Source organism: Python bivittatus, unplaced genomic scaffold (genome assembly GCF_059951505.1).
Source record: "Python bivittatus isolate LINGU-HERP-01145 unplaced genomic scaffold, Pbiv_v1 ctg000220_np1212, whole genome shotgun sequence".
In the NCBI taxonomy this organism is placed as follows: domain Eukaryota; kingdom Metazoa; phylum Chordata; class Lepidosauria; order Squamata; family Pythonidae; genus Python; species Python bivittatus.
This window is the reverse complement of record NW_028277048.1, coordinates 39,512,007-39,526,878: the sequence shown is the minus strand read 5'-3', so window position 1 is coordinate 39,526,878 and position 14,872 is coordinate 39,512,007. Positions and strand designations below refer to the sequence as shown.

Sequence of the window (14,872 nt, the reverse complement as noted above, 5' to 3'; positions counted from 1 at the left end):
CTTACTACTACACACCTTTCTAAATTGTTTATAATTGGGTAACTGTTAACAATACCACCTTCCCAGGTTCATGAACAAGTTGGAGGATTTTTCAGAACAAAAAGTGAACATCTATTAATGTTGATTTATAGCTTATCTGTTAATATTGATACAGCCTTATCCATGTGCAAAGCCAACAGCAAATGCCCCCAATACTGCCCCACCTTTGAGAGAACCAGGTTTTATGTATATATGTGTGTGTTTGCGTATGTGTGTGCATATATATGTGTGTGTGTATTGCATTCTTTCTTGACAGTTTACTTGTGTTAATTCCTAAAGACTCAGCCTTTCCTTTCTGATTTGACCTTTTCTGCTCTGTTTTTAGGAAGCTGAATTGAGACAGGTGAAATTTCTGCCAGAAATTCTTGCTCTGCAGAAAGACTTAGTGAAGAGATTTCAGAATGTCTCAGAAATGGAGCATTGCACGATTGAAGATTTTCTCAGCAATTTTTCCTCAGGTGAGATTCTCCCTTGCTCTCTGACTAGATAGCAAAGCATAAGAGCATTAAAGCATTTGCTTAATACCAAGCACATTTGGGGGGGGGGGAGTGCTCAGCTGATTGGAGATTATTAATTTGTGCAAAGTCTATGCTTGGCAAGTACTGCAAGCCTAAACGAGGAGGGGTGGGGGAGATGTGATCAATCACTCCCTCTTTTTTCTAGATGCAAAAAGACCAATTGCTCTCAGCTTCCCCCTGTATGGAAAAGAAGGGTGCTTTGATACAGATGTGATCATTCCCTTCTTCCTTCTAAATGGAAGGCAGCTCCTGAGGGCATCGAGGAAGTGGGTTCAGAAAAAGGGCTTCCCCTGCCAGAAACCTCCCTGCTGATCCCAACTGGCCTGCTGGGGGTTTTATGAAGGGAACAATCTGGCCTCTGGGCCATATCATGCCCCATATTTTTGATCAAATTGATTACTGGCACAAATAATTTAAATTTTACTTCTCTTCATTTCCTCCTTCTGTGATATTACATTATCAGGACAGATGCAACTTAAGTCACACTAAACTAATATTTTGAAAATTCTCATTCAGTGTGGGAACCAGGTACATCAATCTCTGCTCCTAGTGGAATATAGATCAGGCCCAGGGGTAATGAACTATTGGATTTCACTTCAGCCAGATGTGATGGTTAGGCATCTTCACAGATGATAGGTCACCTTTTGAATAGTAGGTATACAGTATTAACTAAATGAAACCTTTGAATTAGACGCCCCAGAGCTACTGGGGTCATTGGGTTGTCAGGGATGAAATAGTAAGTGTGATTGGTAACCATAAGAAATGGTATGGTATTTTGTGCTGGATAGATCTTAGTCTGCTCTAGCAGAGTTGCTTTTAATTTCCCATTTTTTGAACCAGAAAGCAACAAACTTTGACTATGTTCCACCTGTTACATACTATTTGTTTCTTGCATTCTCTAGGAGGTGTCAGGTCACTGATGAGAGTCAGAGTGGAAAAATTTCTGGATGTGTGGAACAAGCTCAGATCATCCATAGAAACAAATGGTGAGACTCCAGCTTACTTTATCAGTCAAACAAAATGGCAACATTAAGGAGTCCCTTGATACCACCGAAAGGAAAAGGTCATGTTTTATTTATCCTTAGCTGGCCTATTCCCCTATTCTAGCCCATAGAGCAAGAAGCTGTGGCTTTCTAGAAGTTGCTGACCTCCGGGTATCCTTCATCATTGGCCATGCAGTTGGGGGGCCCCTGATGGAATTGTACTTCAGCAACATCTAGTGGGCCATTTGATAGAACTTGCAGACTATTTTTCTTCCAGTATTTTCTTTCTTTATAGTGCATCATTTGTATGACTATGATGGCAATAAATGATTATATCAGCCAGAAATGATCCAAAGCTAAAGGGGAGTGTCCAGCAGTAAGACACTCTGGCTTCCAAATATTTTCTTCTCCCTGCAGGTGAAATTAAGCTTCCTAAAGATTATTGCAGTATGGACCGCACTGTAAAAGACACTTTTGAAATCCTTCTGCCTCGCCGGAGAGGTCTAGGCCTGTGTGCCACATCCTTGGTCAGCTACCTTGTTCAGTTGCACAATGATTTCGTCAACACCATAATAGATTATTCAGCAGATGGCAATAGGTATGCAGTTCTCAGTTCTTCCTGCAGCTGACAGATACTGCTGAATAAACAGCATAACTGGTTTTCTCTTCCTTTTTCTTGTTACTTCTCAACAGATATTCTGTCAGTCCTGCTGAAGTGGCTGATCTGCATATGATCAGTTATGAAGTAGAAAAGGATTTGATCCCACTCATTCTGTCCAACTGCCAGTATAGCATGGAGAAAGGAGGAGAGGCCCTGCAGGAATTTGACCTGGAAAAAATCCAGCAGCAAGTCATCAGTAGATTCCTGCAAGGGAAGCCAAAGATCACATTGCAGGTATGCGCACGGTGGCCATAATTTTTTTGAAAAAATAAAGAATAAACCTGAAAAAGGAGCAAATCTGAAAGAGTTTCATAAGGATAAAAAAAATGTTTATAAATTATAACTTTGCTTTACAAAGGAAAATTCAGGAGCAAAACCAAGAAAATAAGTATTAAATACATCTAAAGGATAGCTATATGAAGTAAAGGATTGTCCTTTATAATAAAGGACTTATGGTCGCTCTAGGTATGCACCACAGAAACTTGATGCTACTAGTTAGTATTCTGAAGGCTGTGAGATCAAACTGTTAGTCCAGAAGAAACTGTTGCAAAGATCTGCTCACCAAGCATATGTTTTGTCCTTTTTCTTAATAGGGGATACCCACTCTGGTATATAGATATGACCAAAATTATGAGCAAGTCTTCAGCAATATCAAGAGAAAGCTGGATCAGGTGAGTTTCTGAAAAGAGGAAAAGACAAGAAAATCTTGCATCTTTCTTGTTTGGGTCTCATCTTGCATGTATTTACTTGATTGTAAGTCATGGGCTGTTCAATACAAGTTGCTTACAGGAAGGTGTGTGTTTACTCTTCAGTTGAAGTAATGTGATCGGTCCAATGTTACAGATCCCTGGCAGTCTTAGCTGTTACTTTGTAGAAAAAACTTGGTGTAGAGATTGAGCATGTCTGAATATGTGTGCATTTTTACATTGCTTGCATGCCCTGAAGAGATGCCAGATGGCCTAAGTGCCTTTTCTTTATAGCAAAATGCAACAGGGTTGCATGCTGATTGATCTTATCTCCTTAAATTACAGAGCTCCCTTTCAGATTCTAAAATGGGCATGATCAGAGGGGAGTTGGTGTCCTACAGTGACATCTGTGAGGCACTGTCTGTCACTGAAATTATTTTAAGATTCCTGGGTACGACTGGAGGTGACTCACATATGACTTTGACCGACTATGCTGAAAATGTCCTGCAGATGAGCAGTCAGATCAGTCTTCCAGTGATGAAGGTGAGTGCTGGGGATAACAGATTCACCTTGTCTCTACAAGATGAAAAAGACATGCCAGTTAGGCTGAAGCTATATATGTATAGCTCAGACTGAGAAAGATAGCTGGCCTTTTCCTCACTTTGTTCCCACGTCCACCATTCTGATCACTGAAGAAAGTTTCTGATCACTCCTGTGAGTGGTAAACATCAGTCTTCTTGAAATTATAGTAGAGAACCATCCTTGTAATTGGACTGTGTTTTGGTAGTATTTGGGTGGTAGAAGGGAAAGTGTAGTACAACTGAAGAGCCTAAAAAGAACCCTAATGGATCATATAAGTGTATTTCAATCAGGTGAATCTAAGCAGCTTATAAATAAAACAAATACATTCCACTGTTGCTGCCTGGCAGCCAGTGACCATCCCATCTTATGGTAGTACTTTCTAGAATTTATTAGGCAAATTTCTAGGCTGACCAATTATAATGACTCTAGGTGGCTTAACATATCTGGACATAAAAGAAAAAATAAAACCCAAAAGATAGTGTCATCTGGAGGGAACAGCAGAGATAAAACCCCCTGCCCCAGAAGAGATGGAAACCGACAAAAAAGCCCCTCAGTCACCCTAACCTAATGCCTGAGGGAAGTGTCATGTTTTTAATGTTCTTTTAAAAGTTGCTAAGGTAGGGTTCGTGCACATCTCTTGGGAGATGCTGTTCCAGAGGGCAGGTGCCATGACAAAGAAGGCTCACTTCCTGAGTCCTGCTAGATGACTTTGTTTAACTGGCAGAACCAGGAATGAGCCAACTGTCATAGGAGACAGACAATTCCTCAGATAACTGGCCCCGATGCCATGTAGGGCTTTAAAGGTGACAACCAGCATCTTACATTGCACCTGGAAGCCAAGTGATAGCCAGTGCAGTTCACAAAGCATGGGTGTTATATGGGCATGGCATAGCCTGCCCATCACTACTTGTGCCACTGCATTCAGGACCAGCTATAGCTTCCAAATAGTCTTCAGGTATAGTCCCATGTAGAGCACATTGCAGTAATCCATCTATGAGGTGACCAGGGTATGGTTGACCATAAGGAGGGCTTCCTGGTCCAAGAAAAGGTGCAACTGGTGCCCAAGATGAACCTATGTGAAGGCCCTCCTGGCCACATCTGCCACCTGCTCTTCAAGCAGGAGCTGTGAGTCCAGAAGGACCCCCAAATTACATACCAGACCCAGACAGGGTAGTGCAGCCCCATTTTGGCAAAAGATAGAAGATCCTCTACACTGTGGGGCCAAATAACACTTAGTCTTGCTAGGGTTGAACCTGAGCTTGTTCCTCTTGAATCAAAATCACACATTCTCTAGGCACTAGGACGTAATGTCAACAGCATCACTTGGCTGGCCCAGGGACAAGATGTGTAATTGAGTATCATCAGCAAATTCATGATGCCTGACCCTGAATCAGCAGATGGCCTGACTCAGCAGCCTCATGTAGATGTTAAATAGGAGGGGTGAGAGCATAGAGCCCTGAGGCACTTCACAACGAACTACAACGAACTACTTCCTTTTATCAGTCCTGAATCCTGAGTTCTGTCATTGTGAGAAAAGGAGAGCCAGTTTGGTCTAGTGGTTAAGGCATCAGGCTAGAAAGCAGGAGACTCTTGAGTTCTAGTCTTGCCTTAGGCTCGAAAGCTGCTTGGGTGACTTTGGGCCAGTCACTCTCTCTCAGCCCAACTCACCTCACAGGGTTGTTGTTGTGGGGAAAATAGGAGGAGGAAGTAGTAGTAGGTAGTTCACTGCCTTGAGTTATATATAAAAATAATAAAGGTGGGATAAAAAAGTCTAAACAAAAAATATTTTTATCTACATTTTCCATATCATGAAATTTTATATATATCTATGGTTGCCTGGGAGTGCACTGAACATTTTGCTTCAAAATGATTCAAATGCGAAATTTCATTAAATGGCCAGTCTTAAGTTCAAAGCTGGGGTTTTGGGTGCAAAACAGGTGGTTTTCAAGCATTGGAGATATGTTTCAAGCTTGAAATACAGATGTTCTGAAACTCTGTTCCAGAGCCAAACACTATTCAGGACAACTCTGTTTCACAATTGAAACAGTAGTTTCAAAACTTGAGGGAGGACATTTCATTAAATTAATGCTTGAAATGCTTCAAGGCAAAATGTTTTGCGCACCCTAGTCTCTTAATTTTTTATTATAGATAGTATTTCTGCTTATAGTTAATTTTAATATTTTAATTAGTCCTGCCTTTTAAAAAGTCTGCTTCTTTGTCACAAAAAAGCTACTGCCTTTACCATCTGGAGCATTGTTGTAGTCACCTAAAAAAAGCCCTTCCCAGGATAGCACCAGACAATGACAAAATACTATGGTGCCACAGATGTAATCCAGAATGTACAATCTAGTTCCCTTGAATTATAAGGTGCTGAGAGGCAACTGTTAGTGCAGAATATGTCTTGTGCTTTAGCATCAACTGTCCCCATACATCAGTGTTGTCCAAACTTGGCCACTTTAAGATGAGTGGACTTCAACTCCCAGAATTCCCCAGCCAGCATTGCTGGCTGGGGAATTCTGGGAGTTGAAGTCCACTCATCTTAAAGTGGCCAAGTTTGGACAACACTGCCATACATGAATGGGGTGCCGCACTGAATTTAACATGAACAATGTTGGCAAGCGCTCCTCCCAGTGTCAACAGATTTCTAGAATATATTTATTAGAAAAGTAATTAAAAATTAGAAAAGTAATTAGAAAAATAAAAAATATTAATATAAATTACTATTTTATTTAATTATCTAAACGGCTGTTACTTGCAAAAAAACTTTTGTGTGTGTGTGTATTCCTTTTTAGGCACTGAGCCGATGTCAGCTAAAGCATGCCATTGCCATGTGGCAGCTTCTTTCTAGTCATAAATCAGAACAGCTGCTGCATTTGAAGAAGGTAGGATGTGGGATAAGGATGTGATCACTTGACATTTCTTGTCACTGTTCTCCCTTCCCCCCCCCCCTTTAACTCTGTCTGTCTGTCTCTTCCTCATAATGCAGTGTTGTCCAAACTTGGCCACTTTAAGATGAGTGGACTTCAACTCCCAGAATTCCCCAGCCAGCCATGCTAGCTGGGGAATTCTGGGAGTTGAAGTCCACTCATCTTAAAGTGGCCAAGTTTGGACAACACTGTCATAATGTATATTCTAGGATCCTTTTGGAGAGATCAGTGCCCCTTATAAAGAGGAACTCACAGGGGATAACATCCATCTTCTCAAAGCTTTCCTCACTCAGACAGGACTGGAGTCCTTCCTTCAAGAGTTGCATGAAATGATCATGCTGAAACTGAAACATGCTCGGGCTGGAGAAGAGTTCAATCCTACATGGAGGTAAGCGCGTGAGCAGCCCAATCTAGATCCTTGCATGTCAATTCACTTTGGTGCTTGTGGTGAAATGCATCCTATTTTGCCACACAACAGCAGAGGAGCTTGGTTTTTTTGTGCTTATCGTTCTTCCTTTTTTCCAGCCTTAAATATACGCTTATTTCATATCTTCAAATAAAAGGCAGCAATGTGCTTCAGGACTTGGAGGCTACGTTCCCAGAAGATATCCAGGTGTCTCAGTGTATCGCTGCCTGGAAAATGGCTGCTCTTCTTAAACGGGGTTGATGCAGTCCAGGAAATTAATCCAGATGCTTTTCCTCCCTCCGTTCACTTACAAGCAGAACACTGTATTTAACTTTTGTTTTTTATTTATACTTGTACAGAATGAAAGGCAGGAGATGACAAACTTTTGCACTCACAGTGATCCTAAACTAAACGATCATGGTGCTATAGGTGAATAAATAGTGATGCACAAACATAAAAGAATTGGTGCCTTAGATAATGAAGGATTTCTAGAAAATACAAGTTGGATAGGTACACTGCATTCAAAGGAAAGTATTTTCATTGTTACAAACTTCTAAAAGGACCATGTAATGTCTATAACTTTGGGTTTATAAGCTTGCTTACAAACGTTCCCCTTTAGTTTGTTTACACTGGCAGGAGGCAGAGAAATATTATGCTTTCCCTCAACTTCTCTGGATTTTCTATCAAAAACGCCTTTTTTATTATCAGGGACATAATTTCTTTGTAATTTTTTTCTCATACACTGAGTTGCCTGCTTCTCTGAGATTATGTATCTAAGCAAGGCGTGCTAAAGCTCAGTCAAGGAAGCAGTTCACATGGCTACCTTCAACCCTGATCCAACAAAGTGACCTCTCCAGTTATTCATAGTTCGATGTCATTGCCAAGGTTGCTCCTAACCTATCTTTCTGCTGCATTTTTGTTGTAAGGGACAGGTTTAGTTCATAGGTATGTTCTCCCTGTCCCCAAACCACTTTGCATTCATGGGAAGCCCAAAATCATATCGTAGCAGATTGTGGAAACTTGTTTTTCTTGATTTGATACTAATATGTTAATTTATAGCTGAAATTAGTATTTTTGTTTGAAATTTCAGTTGACTCATTAGATTCATAACTCTGATGAAAAACGATCACAAATTTCTCTTTGGGCTGAACAATAGATATATGTTGGCAGAATACCAGTTAAAGCACACTTCTTGAATCTTACTGAAGAAGGATATGATAGAATGCTAGCTATAGTGAATAAAATAGAATCAGGTAACAGTCCCTTAGTAACTATTCAATAAATAATTGAAATTTCATTTAGAGCTATTATGTTAGCTTCTCAGTGCAGTTAAGATGACATTCAGCTATTTTAAGATTCTATACATAATTGACACAAGAAAAACGGAAAACATCTTTGGGCATAAATACTGTTTCAGAGGAACTAAGCCCTATTAACCACAAAAATAACTTGTATTTCTGTTTGGGGATAATATGCCTATATTTTAGAATATTTAGATCAAATAACAAACGAGTAATTCTCTCAGGGAGAAAGTAAAGTAGATAAGAATCAAGCAAGTATGTAAGTCAACCATCCAACCATGTTTTACTGCTACTTTAAAATGTATGTTCTTTGTAAGCATTTTAAGAAAGTCTCAATAGGCCATGAAGTTGCACTTCCTTTGGCTGACTAAGCTTTTTCTAAGAGACCTTGGAAATTATTTCATTTTCCTGTTTAGAGACCAATATCTACTAACAGCTTTTGGCTGCCAAATATGAGTATTTAAATAGTTCTGTACTTGGTTTCACTAATTAATTGACATTTGTAGAAAGTTATGCATTGGGCATTGTCATTCCAAGCCTGTCTAGGGCTTCAATGTGAGACAAGGAGCTTGTGCTCCTCCTGGGATCATATGGGGATGATGTGTTAATACACTTGCTGTGCTGGCAGGGAACAGTACACCTAGACTAATTGATTTTCCAGTATTCAAAAACTGCAATTTATAAACATTACTTTGTAGTCTTTTTTTCTTCTAATAAAAAGTCCTTGTTACAAAAGTATTCAGACTACGTTCCTTATTCCTTATATAGCAAGTTGTAATTATATCGCCTTTCTTGAGCTGCCAGACATGATAGTTCGGTTATACTAGTTAACTGACATTTAGTTAATTGACATTTAGCAATTCACCAATGCTAAAACCTTGAGAAATTTTACCACAGATCATGTCTTCAAAGAACAGAGCATTTACCCACATCTCTGCAGTGCGGTGTGAATCTAATCCATGAACCATAGATTTACTTTTTCAGAGGGGATTGTTTGTGAGCAAGACCTATTGTATTTGCACCTTCTACAAGAGTCAGGATATCAATAACACACATTTTAATCCTTGGTGCTGTATGGCACCTTTTATTTCCCAAGTCTCAATAAAGCCAAATAAAAAGACTTGAGACGAGGCTTCTTTAAGATAACAGATGTATTTTGATCAAGACACAGCTGGGTGACCCCAATCAACACATTCAGAAGAAATGTTGATGAAATCACACCTTACAACACAAACATCAGAGACTTTATAGACATGTAAATCTGTAATCAGATAGTACATCCCCTCACACCCATACAAGGGATTTTTGGGACGGTCTGAGCAAGTGAAAGGTGGTTCTTAGGAAGGTAAACTTAAATGTAACTTATTCTTCTGGTTACCAAGAGAATGGCATACAAGATTTTTCTTATCTCTCTCTCTGGAATGCAGGGCCCCACGACTGTTGCAAAAGCTTGGTAAAACAAACAACTTGTATTCATCTAATTGTTTCTTCGAAGACAATCTGGCATTCAGCAAAGAGATAAGGGTGGTGAAGAAGAAACCAGTGCTCTTTACAAAGCAAAAGCAAGTTAACCCTTTAGAAATAAAATAGAGTGCACTATTACAGGTATGGTTAAACATTGTGTGAAGCATATATAAAATTGTGTATATATAAAATATAAAATTGTGTATCAAAATAATGCCCTTCATTTCCTCCCTTTGCTTTTGAACATAAGATGCTTCTTATGTAGTCAGTTTCACAACTTGGGTTGTGACCAAGCCAGCACATCTAGGTGTTTGTGTGGCTGGTAAAGTCTATGGTTTCAAATCTTCTGTTCCTGAATTAGGCCTCTACCGGTGGACCTAATTAGTCCTTGAAAAGATCTGCTGGTGAAGCTAGAGAGCGCTGCAATTTTAGTTTAAGTCCATCAACTGAGGAAACTTGCCAGATATCTGGGGGTTCCTTCACCTGCTTGATCCTGGATCCATGCACCCAAGCTTTGATGCCTTCAACTTTTACAGCAGTGGGCGTGCTCAGGAGTACTTGCTTCGGCTCGGACCACTTTGGATCAGTGCAAGATGGGAACAGCTCCTTCACTCTGACCCACTGGCCTGGCTGGGCGATGGGTGGTACATCAGGAGCAACTGGCAAGGCGTCTCGAACCTGTAGTGAAATAAAAGATAGGACGTGCGCCAGCTTCTGCAAATATTGAGAAATGTTCTTTTCACCTGTCCATGCAGTTAGCACTTCATGAGATACAAACGGTCTCCCATAAAGCATTTCAAAAGGTGACAACATCAGTGGCCCTCTGGGCATGGCCCTAATACGTGTTAAAGCAAGGGGCAGCATCTTTGGCCAGGGGAGCTGGGTTTCTTGACAGAGCTTTGCAAGCTGAGTCTTTAAAGAGCGGTTCATACGTTCCACTTTGGCTGAAGCCTGGGGCCGATAACTGGAATGTAGATGCCAAGGAATGTCCAAGAATTTGCTAACTTGTTGAGTGACATCAGAAGTAAAGTGTCTCCCATTATCTGACTCTAACCCTTTAGGGACCGAGAATCTTGGGATGATGTGTTCCACCAGGGCCTTGACCACTTCTCCTGCACGTTGAGATGAGGCAGGAAAGGCTTCAGGCCATCCAGAGAACAAATCTACAAAGACCAAAAGATGATTTTGGGTCCCTTTTGGGAAGCTCAGTAAAATCCACTTGCCAGGCTTCTCCTGGGTATTGAGCAGTACGAAGGTGGCCTGAAGGAGTAGATTTACCACTCCTTGGATTATTTCTGTGGCAGATAGCACATTGAGCCACAGCTGTTTGGCAGAGGTGCCTCAGCTTCTTGTTACTGTATCTTTGAGAAAGCCACTTGAAAAGAGGTTTGGGGCCACAATGGGCCATAGCATGACTTCTTTTGACAACCATCCATAGGATTTGAAGAGGTAACTGAACACGATTGTTAACAATCCACCACCCATCCTTCCACTTTCCTTGTGGATCAAGATGATCTCTTTGATCATAGAGAGGGGGTAGTGGGTGATCAGGCTCTATAGGAATGAGGGGTAAAAGCTGGTGAGTTTCTGCAGGCATGACATCACCCTTACGAGCAGCTTGTTTGGCCCAATAATCAGCAGCACGATTGCCTCGGGAGATTTCACCTCGATCAGTCTGGTGACCTCTGCAATGAACTATAGCTAATTGAGTAGGCAAACGCACAGCCATAGCTAGTTCTTCAAGCAGTGGTTTCATCTTCAGAGCTTTTCCATCTGCCCCCACATAGCCCCGGGCTTTCCAGAGAGCTGCATGTGTGTGTGCAGCTAAAAAGGCGTATCTGCTGTCAGTGAAAATATTGGCTGTCTGCCCTTTGGCAAGATAACAGGCTTCTATAAGGGCTAACAGCTCAGCTGCCTGTGCTGACCAGTGAGAGGGCAGCTTACGTAACAAAATAGGTCCATCAGTGGTGACCACAGCCAAACCTGTCTGGCGGACCCCATTTTCAATAAAGGAAGAACCATCAGTTCAAAACTGACATTCTGCCAAGTTAAAAGGTTCAACTTGGAGGTCAGGGCGAATTCCAACAATAATCTCTAAAACCTGATGGCAGTCATGGGGGCCTTCCAATGAGCTAACCTCCTCTGATGGTCGAGGCAGGAGGGTGGCTGGATTGAGCTGCTCACAGCGAAACAGTTTAACTGAATCATTTTCCAAAATTAAGCTGGCATATTTAGTCAATCGGGCTGAAGTGGCCCATGCAGGAAGTTTTTGTTCCAGTAATGTCTGTACAGAGTGGGGTGTATATACATCAACTGTTGCTCCTAAAGAAATCTTTTCTGTCTCTTGAATTAAAAGCGCTGTAGCTGCAATTGAGCGAAGGCAAGCAGGCCAACCTTTTACCACAGCATCCAGAGTTTTGGATAGATAAGCAACAGGAACCTTTTCCGGGCCTAATTTCTGGGTAAGGACTCCTAGTGCACATCCTTGCTTCTCAGTGACAAATAAATCAAAGCCTTTAGACTGATCAGGAAGAGCAAGGGCTGTAGCTCTAGCAAGAGAGTCCTTTAATTCCTGCCAAGCAGATTGATGTTCTCCAGTCCATTCCCAAGCCATATTTTTCTGTGTGAGTTGGTACAGAGGCTTGGCAAGGAGGGAATACCCAGGGATCCAAAGTCTTGCATATCCAGTTATGCCTAGAAATGTTTGGAGTTGTTTGATGTTTGTTGGCACACTTAGGGCTTCTATAGCACTCAGGCGACTCTGATGAAGCAGCCGAAGGCCCTTCTTGAGTACAAATGATGCGTTGAACAAGATCCACATATTGCTGTGGAGACTCACGATAAGGAGGCAATCCTTCTCTCCAGTTAAATAAATCACTGGTAGTGAAAGGAGTGTGAATAAAAGCCAATTGGTTGCCCATTGGTACTTGTCTAAGAGGGGCAAGGAGATTAGGGTCCTGCCCCCGTAGTGGAGCAACAAAAATATCAGGAGAGTCCGTGTTGTAAACAAGTCCTGTCCTGATATGTGAAGGGCTACTCACAGCCACTGGTGACTGTGAAGCTGCCACTAAAAATCTTGAGAAGCTGGCTGAAAAGCAGCTGCAGAGGTTAAAGGCAGTGGGGGGGCAGTCCCAGCTGCGGGGGTTGCTGCAGCAGCAGAGCCAGTGGGGGCTGGCAATGGAGATGCCTGAGGAGCTGATGCAGGAAGCGGAGGAGGGGCCGTTGGAGTACAATAAGGGGGGGGAATTCCTCCTCCTCCTCCTCCGTTTTGTGCTTTAGCTTTGTTTCTGTGTCCTGCTCAGCTCTCGGCTGCAGGGAAAAAAGTTTTACAGGGTTGGTTTTCAGCCCACATAGAACTTGAAGATCTGGGCGAAGGAAGAGGTTAAAGAAAAATTTAGCATATATCTCTTCCTCAATTCTGCCACTTGAAGCCAAAAAGCTGGCAAAAATATTTATGAACTCTCCATCAACAGTACCTTCTGGTGGCCAAAATCCTACATTTGGGCCAATATAATAATGTGGCCAAACGAGTTCACAAAAAGTTTTTAGTTTATTCTTTTTAAAACTCAATTTCATTGCAACTCTGGGTTTTAAAATGTCCCAGTGCTTAAGAACACGCTGCAGCGGCGTAGGGCTTTTTGCCGGCATAAAGCTTTCTGCCGCGGCTTCCTTCCTTGCTGTTTCACTCAGGCGGCTGTTGCTGTTCCCCATAGTGCCACCTAGTGGATTTTCTTCTTTTTCTTTTCTTTTTCCTTTTTCCTCTTTTTTTTTTTTCTTTTTTCCTTTTTAAGCCTTCTATTGCTGTGAGTTATGGTGCGTGCTGCCTAGAGGATTTCTCGGGTCTTTCCGTCGACTCGGGATTCTTTGAGAGGCACAGGAAAATTTCTCGGGCTGCCTACTCCCTGTTCATCTTTCCCTCGACGCAGGGCCTCAGCTCGGGATTTCTAGGAATTTCTCGGGCTGATTTTTCCTTCAATCAGCTCGGGGTCTGGCCAGAGTACCCTCCCTAATGTGAAATCCTTTTCCATCTAATAGTGCACCCTCCTACCTTGGAATCCTCCTCTAGGACAATATATTCCAACACACACACAAATCAACCACGCGGATCATCGTGGCCTCTATCGCCTCACATGGGTAATAAGAGGAACCGCACTAAGATCCTCACACACTCACTTCATGGGCAGATCTCTAACAGAAGTTTCCCATGTCTCATTCACGCACTCACAAGGCACCACTCCCCACCTAATAAAAGCATACTCACCCTTCCCAATCCGTCTTTATACAACGGAAGGGAGAAGCCTCAATTTTGGAGCATTCAGGCCCAGCAGGAGCGGAGTCTGCCGACGGCGATCAGCACAAGGTCACTGGAAAACTTTCCAGGCGCGCGCTTGACATTGATGGATGGTCTCCGTCGATTTTCCCCGTCCGCTGTTGTGAAGGCAATGAGGGGGGCTTAAAGCAGCCTCCCCAAGGAATCCCTGCCTTCGGGACTCCTGGCTGGCTCGCCAAAAATGTATGGCACCTTTTATTTCCCAAGTCTCAATAAAGCCAAATAAAAAGACTTGAGACGAGGCTTCTTTAAGATAACAGATGTATTTTGATCAAGACACAGCTGGGTGACCCCAATCAACACATTCAGAAGAAATGTTGATGAAATCACACCTTACAACACAAACATCAGAGACTTTATAGACATGTAAATCTGTAATCAGATAGTACATCCCCTCACACCCATACAAGGGATTTTTGGGACGGTCTGAGCAAGTGAAAGGTGGTTCTTAGGAAGGTAAACTTAAATGTAACTTATTCTTCTGGTTACCAAGAGAATGGCATACAAGATTTTTCTTATCTCTCTCTCTGGAATGCAGGGCCCCACGACTGTTGCAAAAGCTTGGTAAAACAAACAACTTGTATTCATCTAATTGTTTCTTCGAAGACAATCTGGCATTCAGCAAAGAGATAAGGGGGGGGAAGAAGAAACCAGTGCTCTTTACAAAGCAAAAGCAAGTTAACCCTTTAGAAATAAAATAGAGTGCACTATTACAGGTATGGTTAAACATTGTGTGAAGCATATATAAAATTGTGTATATATAAAATATAAAATTGTGTATCAAAATAATGCCCTTCAGTGCAAAAGAAGAAAAGTCACCCAACCTCTTAATAGTCTAATGGCAATTTCTCCTTTCATTTTAGTTAATGAGAGGGGAATCTTCACTCTGTTGGTCGTTTTTTCCTGGTTTATATTATGTCCAATAAAGTCAGTCTTTTTTTTCCCCGTAACGAATTACCTTAATTCGATTTTTTA

General features: G+C 41.7%; 1 protein-coding gene and 1 long non-coding RNA gene across 2 annotated transcripts in view; one reads left to right on the top strand and one right to left on the bottom strand.

Moving 5' to 3' along the window:
• RNF213 (ring finger protein 213) overlaps positions 1 to 8,947 on the top strand; it is a 98,965-nt gene extending 90,018 nt beyond the window's left edge. Inside the window, exons 60-68 of the mRNA XM_088138383.1 lie at positions 365 to 497; positions 1,460 to 1,543; positions 1,958 to 2,138; positions 2,234 to 2,435; positions 2,795 to 2,872; positions 3,233 to 3,430; positions 6,262 to 6,351; positions 6,606 to 6,784; positions 6,922 to 8,947. Coding sequence (XP_087994509.1) covers positions 365 to 497; positions 1,460 to 1,543; positions 1,958 to 2,138; positions 2,234 to 2,435; positions 2,795 to 2,872; positions 3,233 to 3,430; positions 6,262 to 6,351; positions 6,606 to 6,784; positions 6,922 to 7,063 — 1,287 coding nt within the window. The 3' untranslated portion in view covers positions 7,064 to 8,947. The remainder of the gene's footprint in view (positions 1 to 364; positions 498 to 1,459; positions 1,544 to 1,957; positions 2,139 to 2,233; positions 2,436 to 2,794; positions 2,873 to 3,232; positions 3,431 to 6,261; positions 6,352 to 6,605; positions 6,785 to 6,921) is intronic.
• Positions 8,948 to 9,447: 500 nt separating this feature from the next.
• LOC148216329 (uncharacterized) lies at positions 9,448 to 14,689 on the bottom strand. The gene is made up of 2 exons (XR_015795747.1): positions 13,829 to 14,689; positions 9,448 to 10,245 (listed from the first exon to the last, which is right to left on the bottom strand). It is a non-coding gene; the product is annotated as an uncharacterized LOC148216329 (long non-coding RNA).
• Between the last annotated feature and the right edge of the window lie 183 nt (positions 14,690 to 14,872).